Source organism: Hyaena hyaena, unplaced genomic scaffold (genome assembly GCF_003009895.1).
Source record: "Hyaena hyaena isolate Hyena2069 unplaced genomic scaffold, ASM300989v1 scaffold_24, whole genome shotgun sequence".
Lineage (NCBI taxonomy): Eukaryota > Metazoa > Chordata > Mammalia > Carnivora > Hyaenidae > Hyaena > Hyaena hyaena.
Genome location: NW_024080656.1, coordinates 1,500,122 through 1,517,707, shown reverse-complemented (window position 1 = coordinate 1,517,707; position 17,586 = coordinate 1,500,122). Strand labels below are relative to the sequence as shown.

The 17,586-nt window shown below is 44.8% G+C and overlaps 1 protein-coding gene across 4 annotated transcripts in view; it reads right to left on the bottom strand.

Moving 5' to 3' along the window:
* TBC1D1 (TBC1 domain family member 1) overlaps nucleotides 1-17,586 on the bottom strand; it is a 218,011-nt gene that overhangs the window by 147,880 nt on the left and 52,545 nt on the right. The window contains exon 1 of one of the 4 annotated variants that reach the window (XM_039227043.1): nucleotides 4,022-4,268. The exons of the other annotated variants lie outside the window; for them this stretch is intronic. Within the exon in view, the coding sequence (XP_039082974.1) occupies nucleotides 4,022-4,051 (30 nt within the window). The 5' untranslated portion in view covers nucleotides 4,052-4,268. Of the gene's footprint in view, nucleotides 1-4,021; nucleotides 4,269-17,586 lie in introns of those variants that run through there. 4 annotated transcript variants of the gene reach the window in all.

The following is a 17,586-nucleotide window of genomic DNA, read 5'->3' as shown; positions in this document are numbered from 1 at the left end:
CCAAAGTGTATGCCAGCCTCTGCTCCACGCCGTCTAAAGGCTCCCCACTTCACTTAAAGGCAGATCCAAAGGCCCTCAAGGGCCTGGCCCCGGTCACCCTCCCCAACTGGGCCCCAGCTCACTGTATTCCAGTCACTCGGGCCTTCTTCCCACTGCATTATTAACAAGCCCACCTGCGCCACCACCCGCAGGCTTGGTACCTGCTGTTCCCCCTGCCTGGACCCTGCTGAGCACCTTCACCCCCCCAATGAACTGCCACCACCTTGCCACCCCAGCCCCTCGTCACTCTCTACCAAACCTCGTTGCTTCCTTTTGTCCCCAGCACTTAGCAAAGAGCCTTGTTGATTTGCTTGCCTCTTTGCAGTCTCTCCCACCTAGAATTCAAGCTCCATGAAAACAGGGACCTGATCTGCCTCGGTCATTGCTAAATCCTCAACTCCTCAAACACTACCTGGCACATAGTACGTGTTCAATAAATTCTGTGTCGAACACATTTGTTAAATGACTTGCTGAATGGATTATAGCTATACTCCTGGGTTTTCAGCAAGGCCAAAATATAAAAAACCTAGCTTCACATAAACTATTAATTAGTGACTATTTCACAAAAAGATTCCTTACCTAATGCATTTTTAAATATTTGGCTTACAAAGTTTCAGCGTGCACTTTTTTTTTTTAAGATTTTACTTTAAAGTAATCTCTATACCCAACGTGGGGCTCTAACTCACAACCCTAAGATCAGTAGTCACATGCTCTACTCACTGAGCCCAGTGCCCCCAGTGTGCACACTTTTTAAAGGATAAATCTAGGGGCACCTGGGCGGCTCAGTCAGTTAAATGTCTGATTCTTGGTTTCGGCTCAGGTCATGATTTCATTGTTCATGAGTTCCAGCCCCGTGTGGGTTCTGCACTGACGATGTGGAGCCTGCTTGAGATTCTCTCTGTCTCTCCCTCTCTCTCTGCCCCTCCTATGCCCCCTCTCTCTCTCAGAATAAATAACTTAAAAAAAAAAAAAAAGGATAAACCTGTTGTGCAAACTGAACTCACTCCTCCAGGGTATGAACAGTACCTGGTACACAGGATCCAATAAACATCTACTGAATACATGACACTGGGAAATAATACAAGGCATGAACTATACGAAACTGCACTTGAATTTGAGAACACAGCAAATCTGGATATATTTAGATCCCATTTTCCATGTTATATGACAGAATAACACATACATTTAAAACCCACTACTTTGAGACACTAGCAATAATCTTAGGCAGGTGCAAATCCAGATAAACTCAGAAAGTTTCCCGGCACTTCTGCCTCAGTTTTCACTAGCTGCTGCTTGGGAGACACAGAAGCAGTGAACAGAAATACTCAAAACCACCAGGTTGTTAAGGGCATCTGTGGGCTGAGAATAAACATCACGATACTTGAGAAATTTGGTTTTCTTTGTAATCTATGTAAAAAATTTTGTGCCCCAATGAAAAACTAATCAAGAAATCACACCTCTATAAAACCTGCCCGGTGGTAATACCATGCACACCTGCACCACTCACTGCTCCTCGTCATGTCCAATTGAAAAGAAAGCACATCTTAATTCTTCCTTTCTGATCATAAAATTCTTCCCTGTTTGGCCTATGTTCCTATCCATGAAACTGCTCACTCCACATATTCAATATTCATACAATATTAGAGCAGCATCCAAGAAAAACAAACTCCCGTTCAGGTATCCATCTGCATCAAGCAAGGTCTACACCCCTTCTCTTTCCCTATCAGGTATTGAGCCACAGTCTGCCGAGGTCAAGACAGGAAAGTAATTAGATGTGCAAGTGTTTGTGTGAAGTGTGTGTTCCTATTCAGCTGTGTGTTCCTGCAGACTCATTCTAGAATCAAATATAAAGGTACTTTGGGATTGTACACATTGTGTGTCTTATTTGCAGCTCGTTTCTGCTTTTAAAACATTCCCTAGTTTATAATGCCAACTGTGTTAATGCCTTATCTCTTAACAGTAAACCAAAGAGGTTCCAAAGAAAGTCACTCTTATGATCTATAACCCCCAGAAATGATTTCAAATAATTTCACATTCTAAAAACGCACAACATATCAATTCTAACATCAATTTCAGCATGCAATTTACAAGAGCACACCCGTAGAAGACATGAAATATAAAATAACTACACTTTCTGCTCACAACTGATAAGTTTGCTCCAAAAACATTTCATAGTTTTGCTGTTGTTGTGTAGTTTAAATAACTTTGGAATAACACCATTCAGAATTTACAGGAAGTTACCAATGGACAGTTCATTTACATCACCTTTTCAAAAGTAGTGCCAGTTGGAGAAAGCTGACCATCCTTGTAAAAGCCCTTAATGTTTTAAGTAAAGCTTTGGGTCTGGTGTTTTCACTATCATCTTGTAGGCCAACATGAACAAAAGTCCACCTCACTCCTATAGGGAAAAGCATCTTTATTAAATATGTTTTGGAAAAGTAAACAAAACTATAAAACAGTACCAGGAATAAGTATGTTGATCGGTTTTTCTTTCTGTTTGTTTGTTTCAGATTTACCTCTTACTGATTTCGGAGTTAAAAAAAATTACAGTAAGTCTGGGGGTTTTTTTGGTTTGCCTCCCTTTGGCCTCATGGTATAAAGTAGAACAGTATAAAAAGTAGACCCAAATCCTCAACCTAAAATAAGTAAAATATAATCAGACAACACACCCTGAATTACTTTTTAAACTACATAACATTCTTTAAATTTAGCATTTATAAAAGCCTATTAGCTATCACTTCAAACCAAAAAATCTGGGCTCTATCATTCTTTTTTTCAGCACAAAGCTACAAGGACTCAAAATTTTGTTGAAAGTGATTTCATTTTACCACAGCTGTGTTTTCAGGAAGTGAAAATTCTGGTGAGGATGAGAAGATAGGATATGGTGCCTAATAACTAATCTGGTTTCTGTGTCTCCATTTTATTAAATGATAGGCAAAGCCTTATCTGGCTCACAAACAGGTATTTATTTATAAAACCAGCATCTGAAAGCGCCGCATAACTAGAAGATATAACCACCACCTAGTTATTATTTGTAAAGGGTCACGTAAGGGCTAACGGGTTCTCTCAATAAGAGTTTATTACTCAACCTGTCAAACTCCAGGAGTGAGCCCTGCTAAGGGGCTAAGCGGAATCCCTGGAGTAGAAGAAAGGTGCCCAGTTGTCCTGCGGGCCTTTTAGAATCCGAGAAGGATCCATCACTCAAAACACCCAAACGCCTGGTACTCCGCCAGGGTCTTAAAATAACTCTGTGTTCGCAAACTGGTGGGAACTCTAGAAATCTACTGCCATCCCTTCGTTTGAGCAATAGTGAAAGTGGCAGGGGTTTGCAACGCTCGGTTATTCTGAAGGCGCTAATGTTCTGAAAATAAAACTTCATGGAAATAGAAAGTAAATAATTTGCATTCGAAACTCGGACCACCGAACCCTCTGAAATCAGGGAGTTTAAAACAAAGGACAGATACCCTCTGTGCGCACCAAGTCCGGCTTTTTGGCATCCTCGGCGCCCAGTCCCAGGCAACCAGGCACAAACTTGTGTCAAGGAGGATGCCACCCAAGTCCCGCCGCGGGGGAAACACCCGGCGGAGAAGCCGCGGCGCGTGGTGAGCCGCGGAGGAAGAGAGGCAGCCGGCCGCCAGGTGTGGACACCTGGGGACGGGCGCCGAGCCTCACTCTCCCCACCCGTCAAATGGGCGTGACGCCACCTGGCCGGTTCGCCCAACTAATGAATGAGAACCGCCTGGGAAACCACCCCGGCCGCGCCGGCCACTCTCCGGTCGCTGTCCCCAGTCAGCGGAGCGAACCCCGCCGCGGGCGGTCCTGGCACGGTGGGACCCCCTGCGGCGGGCGCTGCCCCCAACCCCCCGCGCTCCGGACCCCTCGCGGCCAGACAGTTACAAATGTCCCCAGAAGCGCGCCCGCCGGGACGCCCGCTCCCAGAGCCGTCCGCTACGGTAACGGGCGCCGGCCCGACGCTGCCTACCTTGGCCACCCAGCTGAACAATGGTGACATCGCGGGCCGGGCGGCGGCTCTCGCCCGTCGCTCCCGCTCACTCCCGCCGCCTGCCCGTGGGGCGGCGGGCAGCCGGGGGCGGGCTTGGGGCGCGGCGGGGCGCGGGCATGGCTGCGGCGGCGGCGGCGGCGACAGCGGCGGCGGCGGGCTCCTCCCCGCTCGTCACTGCCCGGAGAGGTCGCGCCCGCAGGGCTGCCGGGGCGGCCGAGAAAGGGAAGTGGGTGGGGAGAGCGCGGGGAAGGGGAGGGGAGGAAAGGGGAGGGGACCGAGCGCGGCCGACCCCGCCCACCCCCACCCCCACCCCCACCCCCACCCCCACCCCCACCCCCACGCTGGGCTCGGGGCGGGAAGCTGGGACGCACGGGGGTCGCCCTGCTCCCGGCTGCCCTCCGCGGCGCAGCTCCCGGAGGAGGAAACCCACACGCCTCGGACGCCCCTTTGGCACAACTTTCGGGGAACTAGGAATTCCTCTCTCTCAGGTTGGATCAAAGCCCCGGAGTTGAGAAAGCCCGCCCAACTCCACCGGCTTGCCCCCACCCCCACAGCGTTTCTGTCTAAGCGCTCCAGACGGCCGGTAACAAAAGAACCAGTGTTTCCCCAGCCCCTAATACCTTTATATAATCAAAGGTGGTTTTCTTGGAGTCAGAAAACTAAGCTATTGAAACTCAGGGGGCGGGGGTAGGAAAAGAAGCTCCTGCCAGCCGCAGGTTTCAGCCACGTGAGACACGGTGACTTCACCGGTGTCTTGGTTCCCAAGGCAAGACGGTAAGACTGAGTAGTCAGTTTATGGCTACAAAGGTTAAAGCTGAGTTTCTAAGTCAGGACACCCTCGAGTTCCACGTTGGGGGAAAAAAAAAAAAAAGTGCAAAGGTCTAATAGCCAGTGTATAAGTATGTGTTACGTTGAGCCACTCGCTGTGGGAATCAGGCCAAATAGCAACCCCAGCCCAAGAACTGTGCTGCTCTTTCCTTTTGTCATTATTCCTTTTGTGCATTATTTTCATGATAGGCCAGTAGAACATTTTAATGATCTCCAAATGCCTGGCCTCTGAGTCGGGCGGGTATATTATCTATTGCTGTGTAACAAATTACCCCCAAACCGAAAAGCTTAAAATACCAGTTTCCAAGGGTTACAAATCCAGAGCATCTTAGCTGGGTGATCTGCCTCAGGGTCTCTCTTGAGTACAAGCTGTTTGCTGGGGTCACGACCATCTCAAAAGTGCAGTGAGGATCCCCTGGGTGGCTCAGTCAGTGAAGTGTCTGACTTCAGCTCCGGTCATGATCTCATGGTTCGTGAGTTTGGGGCCCACATCAGGTTTGGTGCTGACACCTCAGAGCCTGGAGCCTGCTTCAGATTCTGGGTCTCCCTCTCTCTCTGCCCCTCCCCTGCTCATACTCTGTCTCTTTCTCTCTCAAAAAGAAACAAACATTAAAAAAAAATTAAACAAAAAACACTGCAGTGGGACTGAAGGATCCATTTCCAAGCTCACGGCCATAGTTTGTTCCCTACAGGCTGTTGGACTTGGGGCTTCGGTATCTTTTTTTTTTGTTTGTTTCTTTTTTTTAAATGTTTCTTTTGAGAGAGAGATAGTGTGAGCAGGGGCGGGGCAGAGAGAGAGGGAGACAGAGAATCCCAAACAGGCTCCAGGCTTTGAGCTGTCAGCACAGGGCCTGATGCAGGGCTTGAACTTGTGAACCGGGAGATCAGGACCTGAGCCAAAGTCGGACACTCAACCAGCTGAGCCACCCACACGCCCCAAGGGCTTTGGTTTCTTGCTGCATCATGTCCTCCCCAAAGGGCTGCTCGCATCTCCCAGTAAAAATGATCCAAGAAGGAGCATATGTCCAAGAAGGAAATCAGCCGTTTTAGAAACTGGTCTCAGAAGCGACAGCCCAAAACCTCCGCTGTATTTTCTTCATTAAATGCGAGGAAATTAGTCCACACATGAGGCAAGGGGTATTACACACGGGTATGACTGCCAGGAGGAGAGGATGGTGGGGGTGAGGGCGATGTCATCCTTTGTTTCTCCTTCCAGATGGAGTGCATAGGGAAAGCCAAGAGCGACAGCATTCTAACAGTGCCTACCTGGGTGAAAAATGCCCAAGAAGCATCTTAAGAAAAGTGCTGTTCCTTCATTGTTTGACGCAGTGATTGATACTCCCTAAAATAATTAGGAGCCAGGGCACCTGGCTAGCTCGGCTGGAAGAGCATGTGACTCTTGATCCTGGGGCTGAGTTTGAGCCCCACATTGTGGGTAGAGTTTACTTAAAAAAAAGAAAAAAAGATCAGCGTCCTGGCTGGGTCAGTTGGAAGAGCAGTCCACTCTTAATCTCAGGGTCATGATTTCGAGCCCCACATTGGGTGTAGAGATTACTAAAAAAAAATAATAATAATAAAGAAATTAAGAGCTAGAAAAAGGGAGTGCATTGGTAGGCATTTAACCAAATCTTTCCCTGTTATCACATCACGTCCCCCAAATGGAAGAGATTGAGTCTGACAAGCCCATTGCACCGAGAGCCCTTCTGTCCCCCACAACCTTGCTACTCAGAGAAACAGCAGCCTAGATACCATCTGGCAAGTTTACTAGAAATGCAGGCTCTCGGGCCCTGCCCTAATCCAGACCTACAGAGACAGAACTTTGATTTTTACCTCAATTTCATATGACTAGTGTGCACGTTCAAGTTTGAGATGCACTAGTATATGAGAGTCATTGACATGTGGCTTAAAATGAGTTTCTGGCCCACAGCCCCTAGAGAACAGCTGAAACTATCCGGTGTCCTGGGAATGGTATGTACTCGCTCAGGTAGAGAGACGCCTGGAGGATTCCTAGGCAGCAGCATTGTTTGATGCGAGTGTATGGGCAGCTGAGGACCAGGTGGGACAGGCTGGGCCGATGACAGTCGTCACCACACTCTATCACTCCAATCTCCAGACTGATCTCTACAAAAATGCCCAGAACTTAGAAGCAACTCTGGGGTGAGGGTGAAAGGAACCTGAAATTGATGAAAGAAACCTGAGTTACATCTGACGGAGATAAACTTTCTGCCAATTGGCAGGAGATGGGGAAGCAAAAAAGAGATTAAATTTAGGAGATAAAAATCACACAGTTCTTGCAAAAAAAAAAAAAATTAAAGTCAGAATCCTGGATGTAACAGTAACAATGGAAAAGTGTGGTGGCAGGTGAAGGACATCAAGTCTTCATTGTTTCAACCTGGATCCAGTTCTCCAAATATGCACATCTGGGTGGAGGCTTCTCAGAACCTGGTTTGGACTTGCCTAAAGCTTACATATCCTTTAGACACACAGAAATCTCCCTCTGCCCCAGATCTCTGCCTGATCCGGGTGGGCAGAATCACTCATTTCATGGGAACATGGGAATGTAAGGGCCTTTCCTTTGAATAGACTTGATAGTAACATGCAGAGCTCTAACACCAAGTAGATTAAGAAATATAGGACAAAGTCATATTTTAATTCACTGCCAACATGGAGCTTGCCAGTCACAATTCAAGAAGAAATTCTATTATAATTTGGAATGTCACAAAAGGGAAACAGTTGACATCAGACAAGCTACTGGTTCCACGTTCAAATAAAACAGGTTTCATTAAAACACCACCATCTGCAAAAAGAGTATCCTTCTCTGCAAGAAACTATATTTCCACAGGGAAGGACTGTAGGTAGTCCAGGCACTGATTTTTTTTTTTTTTTTAATGTTTATTTTTGAGGGGGGCACTTGAGTGGCTCAGTCTGTTGATCATCTGACTTTGGCTCAGGTCATGATCTCATGGTTTGTAGGTTTGAGCCCTGTGTCGGGCTCTGTGCTGACAGCTCAGAGCCTGGAGCCTGCTTGGGATTCTGTGTCTCCATCTCTCTCTGCCCTTCCCCTACTCATGCTCTGTCTCTGTCTCTCAAAAGTGAGTAAATCTTTAAAAAAATTTTTTAAATGTTTATTTTTGAGAGAGAGTAGAGCAGGAAAGGGGCAGAGAGAGGAGGGAACAGAGGATCCAAATCAGGATCTGTACTGACAGCAGAGAGCCCAATGATGGGCTTGAACTCACAAACTGTGAGATCATGACCTGAGCGCCTACTGAGCCCCCCAGGTGCTCCCAGGCATTGGTTATTTTTAACAGCTCCCTGGTGATTGTGTTTTAGAATTGAACCCCTATAGCCAGACTAGTCATTACTCAAAGGTGCTGATGGTTCCCAGCTCTGACTATCTATCACAGTTACCTGTGGTGCCAGGGGATGGGTGGGGAAGAAGGGCAGATAAATTGGATGTAGGGTCAGATTCTCAGAGATGTCAGAGGGCAGTCAGGTCACATAAATGTGTGAAGAGAGCCAGGTGTGAGACAATTAGGACTGAATGAGCTATGGCATCTTGGAGAAGGGACACCCAATTATTAACAACTCCACCCAGCCAAGCAACAATGTGTCACCGAAATGAATTCAGCCAGAGGTCAATACTGGTGTTCACTTCTAGCTTTACTGAAGGCTTGGAAGAGTGTGTGTCCCACGTTGGGTGTAGAGATTACCTGAATGAATAAATTGAATAAATAAAACTTAAAAAAAAAACATATATATGTGTATATATATACGTATATATATATATATACACATATATATACATATATAACCAAATAGGACTTCTGAAATCTAAAACAAACAATCCATAGAAAATCCAAGACTGTGGTCTTTTTTTTTTTAAATGTTTATTTTACAGGGGCGCCTGGGTGGCTCAGTCGGTTAAGCGTCCGACTTCGACTCAGGTTATGATCTCACAGTTCGTGGGTTCGAGCCCCACATCGGGCTCTGTGCTGACAGCTAGCTCAGAACCTGGAGCCTGCTTTGGATTATGTATCTCCCTCTCTCTCTCTGACCCTCCCCTGCTCACGCTGTCTCTCTCTCTCTCAGAAATAAGTAAAACATTAAAAAAAATTTTTTTAATGTTTATTTTGCATATTTTGAGAGAGAGCGCAAGCAGGGGAGGGGCAGAGGGGGGGGGGAGAGAGAGAATCCCAAGCAGGTTCTGTGCTTTTAGGACAGAGCTCCTCTTGGGGTTTGATCCCACAAACCCCAAAATCATGAACTGAGCCAAGATGAGTCAGACACTTAACTGCCTGAGCCATCCAGGTGCCCTTGTTTTTTCTCCTAAGACCGCTGTCTTTCTAAGTAACTTTTTTTTTTAATATGTATTTTTGAGGGGGGGAGAGAGAACACAAGTGGGGGATGGGCAGAGATGAAAGGGGACAGAGGATCTGAAGCAGGCTCCATGCTGACAACAGCGAGCCAGGAGCCCAACATGGGGCTCGAGCTCAAAATCTGCAAGATCATGACTGGAGCAGAGGTCAGATGCTTAATTGACTGGGCCACCCAGGTGCTCCTCTAAGTAACTTTGAAAGGATGGTTTAATCTCAGTTTTCATGAGACATTATGGGAGGACTTGAAAAGAGATTGGGGGGACCCAGGAACTGGTAGAGTTGCTTCCCTCCTAAGTCTGACCAGAACCCTCCAAAATAATCCCTGCTGCCACTCTTCTGCCACGTTCTTCCTTTAAGGAGAAGCAAGAGGCAAGGACAGCAGTCTCCTCAGAGAATTCCAGAGGGGATGAACCTCCTTGGCTGCACTCCACCAGTTCAGACATGGAGGCAGAGTGGGGGACGCATGCAAAAGCACGACCTCACTCTGACAACCCGTTCCTCCCCTGGTAAGACCTGACTAACAATAGGGCCGCCATAATAGGAGGAAACTCAACTTGGTTTCAGGTGAATCAGAACCACTTGGCAACCATTCCTGATACCAATGACAATATGGGTGGTTGGTTTTTTCCCGCACCAAGCAATTCTCTGGCACCAGCTAGGTATCCTATTCTGACACTCTCCACCTGAAGTTAGTGTCAGTCCCCACAGGTTAAGGGCTCATTCTCACAAGACAGTGGCCCACACCACCCACTTCCCGTGAGGCAATCACAAGGCCAAGTTGTCATCTGGGCTTCTGACCAGCCGGCCACAGGTTCTCACATCCTCCTCCCTGCATTCCAATGATAAGCTAGAGCAGCTCACGGTACTCAGCACACCTTACTTACTAGATTACTGGTTTATTATAAAAGGCTGTAGCTCGGGAACAGCCAGCCGGGAGAGAGGCTTTGGGCAAAGTGTGGAGAAAGTGCACTTGCACACTCTCTGGAAATGCCCCTGTCCCGGCACCAACCCAGAAGCTCTCCGAATCTCGTCACTTGGATTTTTAATGGAGGCTTCATTAATTACCGAAGCTTGGTCAATTAAATCACTGGCCACTAAATGCCTAAGCACAAACTTCCGTCCCTCTCTCCACCCCAAGAGGTCAGGGGGAGGGCTGAATGCTCCTACTGTAATCCTGTGGTTGATTCCCTGGCAACCAACCTCTTTTCTTAGGTGACCAAGGGGCTTCCAAACATCTCTTGATTAACATAACAAAAGGCCACCTTTTGTCTCTTCACAGGAAATTCCAAGAGTTTTAGGCGCTCTGTGCCAGGAAAGGGGACAGAGATCAAATGTATATTTCTTATTATAAATCCCAGTACCATAGAACGAATCAGGGAGTGATTCAGTTCTAGGATATTCATCACCCATTGTGTAAAGCAACACGAGAGCCTTGGCAAGGAATAGAAATGTGACAAGACCTGAATCTTGACCTCCCAGGGGATAGAGGGTAGCTGGTAAGATTGGAAAGGGAGAGGCCCAGGGGAAGCTCCAAGGAGTTCCCAGAAAAAAAGGAAAGGTACCTTCAGCCTGCAGAGGAAGCACTAGCTTTCCGCCTGGAAGGTGACAGGACATTTTTTTCTCTTTTTGTAAGTAATCTCCACATCAATGAGGGGTTGGAAGTCATGACCCAGAATCAAGAGCCACATGCTCTACTCACTGAGCCAGCTTAGAACTTTTATAGATGGTGATGAGGGAGTGGGCTTTCCAGGAAGAAGGATCAGCTGGACAAAAGCATTAAAAAAAAGAAAATGGTGCTTATCTCTGGAAATAATGCCTTACTAAGATAAGGCAGAAAACAGAGCTCATGTTGTAAAAAAGAATTTTGGTAAATTTTAGTTTGGAGGCGTGCAGCGATCCCTCTCCGGCATCAACCTTTGTTTCTAGGAAAAGCTATTTGCTGAGGGTACTATCAAGTCCAAACAAATCATGCAACAAAATCCGTCTGAACTGAAAACATATGCCATGAAAAAACTTGCTCACGAATGTTCACAGTAGTACTATTCATAACAGCTCCATAAAGTAGAAACAACCCAAGAGTCCATCAGCTGATGAATAGAAAAAATGTAGTATCCGCACAACGGAGTATCATCTTGTCATAAAAAAGAATGAAGTGCTGATACACGCTACAGTGTAAATGGACCCTGAAAACATTGCACTAAGTGAAAGAAGCCAGATGCAAAAGAGAATGTACCATATGATTCCATTTATAATATATATCCAGAATAGGCAAATCCATAGAGGCAGAAAGTAGATTCGTGGTTTCCAGGGATTAGAAGGAGGGAAAAATAGGGAGTGATTGCTAATGAGTGTAGGGTTTCTCTTTGGGATGATGAAAATATTTTGGAATCTTTAGTATATTTACTATAGTAAATATACTAAAAAACTTAAATTTCATGGTATGTGAATTCTGTCTCCATTTTTTTTTTAATGTTTTATTTATTTCTAGGAGAGAGAGAGAGAGACAGCGTGAGCAGGGGAGGGTCAGAGAGAGAGGGAGTCACAGACTCTGAAACAGGCTCCAGGCTCTGACCTGGTAGTCAGCACAGAGCCCAACGCGGAGCTCAAACCCACAAACTGCGAGATCATGACCTGAGCGAAAGTCGGACGCTTAACCGACTAAGCCACCCAGGCGCCCCTCTGTCTCAATTTTTTAAATCCTTCTATGTGACAATGGTTAAATGGCTTTAGGTAAGTTATTTCCATGAAACGTTATACTAACAGAACCCATGCTTTAGAGGGCTACTTTTAGGATTCTTTTTTTTTTTTTTAATATCTATATCTGTCGTGGGCCGTGAAGTTACTACCTCCAGATCGAGAGTCTCATGCTCTACCAACTGAGCCAGCCAGGTGAAGAGGGCTAGTTTTAGAATTAAATGAGATGCCAATGAAGCATTTCAGCCTGAATTCTTGCATATAGTAGGTGCTCAAGAAACATTAGCTATAGTAGTAGTAGTAGTAGTAGTAGTAGTCCCAACACTGATTGCTATTGGTTAAGGATGGGTATTTATATGATTAATTTTGTGTGTTCACTTAAATGGGCTCAGGCATGCTCAGTTGGCTGGTAAAGATTATTTCTGGATATATTTGTGACGGTGCCTCTGGAAGAGAGGCAGACTGACTAAAGAAGATAGCTCTTACCCACGTTGGGTTGGTATCATCTAATTGTGGAGGGCCAGATAGAACAAGGCTGAGGAAGGGCAAACTGGTACTCTCTACGTGAGCTGAGACATTCATCTCCTCCTGCCTATGGGCATCAGTGCTCTGGTTCTGGCATCTTCTCATTCAGACCAGGACTTACACTATCAGCCCCCAAACTCACACCACACACCAGCTTTCCTGGTTCTCCAGCTTTGCCCACAGCAGATGGTGGAATTTTTCGACCTCCGTAACCATATGACCCAATTCCTGTGATAAATCTCCTCTTACATATACCTCTCTCCTATCGGTTCTCTCCCTGGAGAGCCCTAATACAAAATAAATACAAAAATGGGTATAAATACAAAAATAAAACAGAAATGATGGGCTGGAAGTCTCAAGTTCATGACTGGGTTTATAGACAGGACAAATAGTTGAGATCAAAGCAGAGACTGTGTGTTAGCCAAAACTAATTCCAGAATGAGTGGGCCTCCCTGCCTCTCAATATTTGCTTCTCCCTTTTTATGAGTTGCTAAGTCTAGCAGCATGACTGTGCTCCTTTTGTTCCCTTAAATCTCTAAGGCACACTGTGAATTATCCAGGTTTCTCTGGTAAATTCCTACAGTTCTAGCTGGGCAGAGACTTGGAAGGCACAAGCGTTGCTGCCCCTCACCACACACTTTGAGGCACCTCAGAAATTCCTCCTTCAGCAATAGATCCTGACCATTCCCTCTACTACTTCCCAATTCCTCTTCCCACCACTCCCATCCTTTCTTACCTGTCTCCGTCTCTCACTTTCTCTCAAGCACGTGCATGCAGTCACATTGTAAATCCTGCTAAATTCAAAATGGAATCTTGGGCTGCAAGCCCGAGCACACGAAGACCGGCTTCAGAACAAACGATAATCAATCGGTGAGTGAGGGAAGAGGAAAGATAAATTTGGTGAAGACTTATTTGGAGGTAGATAATAAATTCAGGTTATTAGCTAAAGAACATTCTACTTTGATGCATCCATATCAACGTTTAAATTTAGGTCTCTAATTTTGTTTTGATGTCCAGAATCAGGCTATAGTTTCTTGTTAGCCAGAATAACAGCAAACGGATTTAATTAAGAACATTTTTAATGGCTCCAGTCACCTTCAGTGCATTTATGAAAAAGCCTTGCAAAACTAAAAGCTGGCTGCAGCCCAATTAGAAATACTAAGACTTTGCAGTGTAAAAAAAAAAGTGCACCATGAAATTGTTAACTCTAGAAAGGAAGTCCTATGAAAGACCCCCCCAAGAGTAGAGTTCATACCAATTTCAGAATGTCTTTTTTCTCTCTCTACACTCAGCAGTCTTTTTAAAACAAATTTATGATAGATTTACCTCTTCACTAAAAATAGCAATGAATTCATGATTCATAAATTCATATATTTGCTATTTAAAAAAAAATTTTAATGTTTATATTTGAGGAGGGGAGGCAGAGAGAGAGGGAGACACAGAATCCGAAGCAGGCTCCAGGCTCTGAGCTGTCAACATAGAGCCCGACGCGGGGCTCAAACCCATGAACTGTGAGCTCATGACCTGAACCGAAGTCGAACACTCAACTGACTGAGCCACCCAAGCACTCCTATATTTGCTATTTTATTTTGTTCCCACCTCAGTATTTTTGCTTAATATGTGTGGTCATTTTGTTCATTTTCTAGCTGGTAAAACATTCCAAAAATAGAAACAATGTTTTTCTAATTTTAGTTCAGTCTATAAAGCTTAAGCAAATAATCTTCTTTCCAAAGTACTATACACACATGTTTCAAATTCATGGAAAAACCCAGCAGCAATTAGCTCAGAAAAGAAAACACTGAAAATTTAGTCATAAGATTTTTGACATCCTCACCCTGTGTTATAACTAAACACGGATGCTCAGATTTAAGCTCAGATATTTTTATTATAATTTATAATAAAAACATTAAAAGCACCACCTTGAATAGCATTAATTTCACCAAAAAATAACTTCTTCTAAACTGAAAGTTATGTTTCTCCTAAAAAAAATGAGTGAAAAATATTAATTTCCTATTTTCTGACTAAATCTATTAGTGAATAAAAATTGGAACAAAACTCCCCTTTCTCCTTTCTTTCATAGATTAAAATTTCTTTTTTAAAAAGTAGCTTAATTTACCTCTAATTGGGGTGATTTCCTATTTCTAAAACAAGTTCCATTTATTCCCTATCATCTAGTTCTTTAAAGTCATCAAGTTTGAATCCAGCAATTGTGCTCCTTGGTGTTTAGCCAAAGCAGTTGAAAACTTAGGTCCACATGAAAACCTGCACGCAGATATTTGTAGCAGCTTTATTTAGTTACCAAAGACTGGAAGCATCCAAGATGTCCTTCAGTAGGTGAACAGATAAATAAACTGTGGTACAGCCAGATAATAGAATATTATTTAGCACTAGAAAGAAATGAGCTGTCAAACCTCCATGGAAAGACATGGACTGTAAATGCATACTACTGAATGAAAGAAGCCAATCCGAAAAGGGCTACATACTATATAATTCCAACTATATGACATTCTGGAAAAAAGTAGAACTATGGAAACAGTAAAGGATCAGTGGTTGTCAAGCAGTTGGGGATGGGAAGAGAGAGATGAAGAGGTAGAGCACAGAGGATTTTTTAGGGCCATAAAAATTACTCGTTATACTCTTAAAATGATGAATACATGTCATCCTACATTTGTCCAAACCCACAGAATGTACACCACCGAGAGTGAGTCCTAAGGTAAACCATGGACTTTGGGTGATCATGTTGTGTCCATGTAGACTCACCAGTTATAATAAATGTATCACTCTGATGGAGGATGCCCATAAAGGGAGAGGCTGTTTATGCATGGAGGCTGGGTGTAGGGGAAATCTCTATACTTCCTCCTCACTTTTTGTTATGAACCTAAAACTGTTCTAGGAAAATGAAGTCTTAAACAAAAGCATCAGGTTTTAAATACAATGGAAACTCTTCTTGTAAATGCTCTCACTTTTTTCAAAGCCTGAATTTGTATGTGTAGGTATTTTTGGATCACAGTATTTTTGGAACTGCGCAGTGAGCACCTAAAAAGCAGAACAGTGACCCTTCCATCTTGGTAACTTGTGCCTGGTGCAGAGCCACGTACCTCTGCACAGTCACGCAAAGCAATTCACATCTGTTTCCTCGCCATAGCTTGAGATGCCTCCAAAATGTCCACCAAGCCATGTACCCTTGCATTTCACCCAGAGGAGAGTGCCTGGTTATGCTCAGTGCAATTTTTTTTGTTTAATAGTTTATTGTGCTCAGTGCAATTTTTAGGTGCACAGAGCAAGAACATTTTCCAGAAGTTGAGACCCAAGTGCCACGTTCCTAGGTAAATGCGCCTGTAGAAACTTGAAGATAAAAGGTCCCTCTGGGTTCACAGCTTAGCAAAGTAATACATAGATTATAAAATAAACCATCTGCCTCCCAGTCTCTCTAGGCAGCTAAAGGAGGTACATAATTGGAAACCGTTTCTGCTGGCTTTGACAGGAGATGTAAGGGACAAGAAGGTATAAGAAGGAAATAGCTTCTCTTTGCCCCTCGTGTTCGGATCTCCTTTGATTTCTCAAATATTTATAAGTAGTGAGAGCTGTGACACTGCTCTCTTCACCTGGAATTTTTCAAACATGACAGAGGTTATGCTCAGGATAAAGTGAAGATGAATCAGCCTTCAAAGGAAGATCAGAAATCATCGAAAGTGATCTGACTGATTTGCACGCAGCCCTTTGGGGTCTTTCTCTCTGTGGAGGCAACACATCTCCAGAGACAGCTGAGGAGGAACACAGGGATGGGCATCTAGGGTGCACTGCCGGCTTCTCCCCACTGGAGACTGGCTGTGTGATCTCGGGCGGTCCCGTTACATCTCTGGGCCCATTTCCACCTGGTACATTTCAGAGGTTATACTCAAAATCTCCAAGCTTCCCTTGGGAACACTACAAACTATGTGCTGAATTAAATGCCTATGACGGGTTCATGCCTGGCAGCCTTAGCTCAGGGTCAAGGTGCTTACCAATCTCAAGGTCCTAATGTCGCAAGGGATACCAAAGCAGCCCTTGGGACTTTTCAAGAAACCTAGAGTTAGTTCCTTACCTCTAAGGAAGCTTGCAAGAATGAGTGCCTGCAATTCAGTGGTAGGGGGTCACCTACCTCCTGTCTGAGGTACCCTTTCTCCAAGATCAAGGGTCAGGAAAGAAGGAAACAATATCTCCTCAATATCTATTGCATGCCAGGTATTTTCACAGATTATCTCATCAATCCTTACAACAACCCCAAAGTCTTATGGGCTCAACTGCTGCCCTGCAAAACTGCAGGGTCAGGACCTCTGTCCCGGTGTGTCTGGAAGGTGGGACTCCTGCCCCAGTGGGTCTGGAAGGCAGAGAATCAAGCCCAAGTGGATTTTTCTCAAGCCTTAAGATCTGATGGAGTTTTGCCTTATATTTTGTTTTGTTTTTGTTTTTTTTTTTAAATGGACATTTGTCCTCTGCCTGTTTCATCATTGTGTTTTGGAAGCACATCATTTGTTTGGTTTCACACGTTCACAGCTTAGAGAGGAATCTGTCTCAGTGTATCTCAGCATGAATCATATCTCCAGTCTCACCCACATCTGATTTAGATGACATTTAGATGAGATGCTAGACTTTAGACTTTTGAGTTGATGCTGGAGCAGGTGAAGACCTTGAGGGGGGACGGGTTGGAATAAATGTGTTTTGCATGTGAGAAAGACATGAATTGGGGGGGGCAGGGACAAAATTATATAGATTTCAGGTTCATATCCTCCCCAAATTCAGATGTTGAAACTGAGTCCTCCATGTGATGTTATTGGGGGGTGAGGCCCTCAGGAATGGGAGTAGTGTCCCCCAGAGCTCCTTGCCTCTTCCACCATGTGAGGACACAGGTGAAGATGGCCATCTATAAGCCAGGAAGTGGTCCTCACCAGACACTGACCCTGCCAGCTCCTTGATCTTGAACTTCTCAGCTTCCAGAACTATGAGAAATAAATTTCTGTTGTATACAAGCCACTTGGTAGTGGTGTGTGTGTGTGTGTGTGTGTGTGTGTGTGTGTGTGTGTTTTACAGTAACCCAAAGGAACTAAGACAAGTAAAAATAATAGTAATAGAGTATAATGT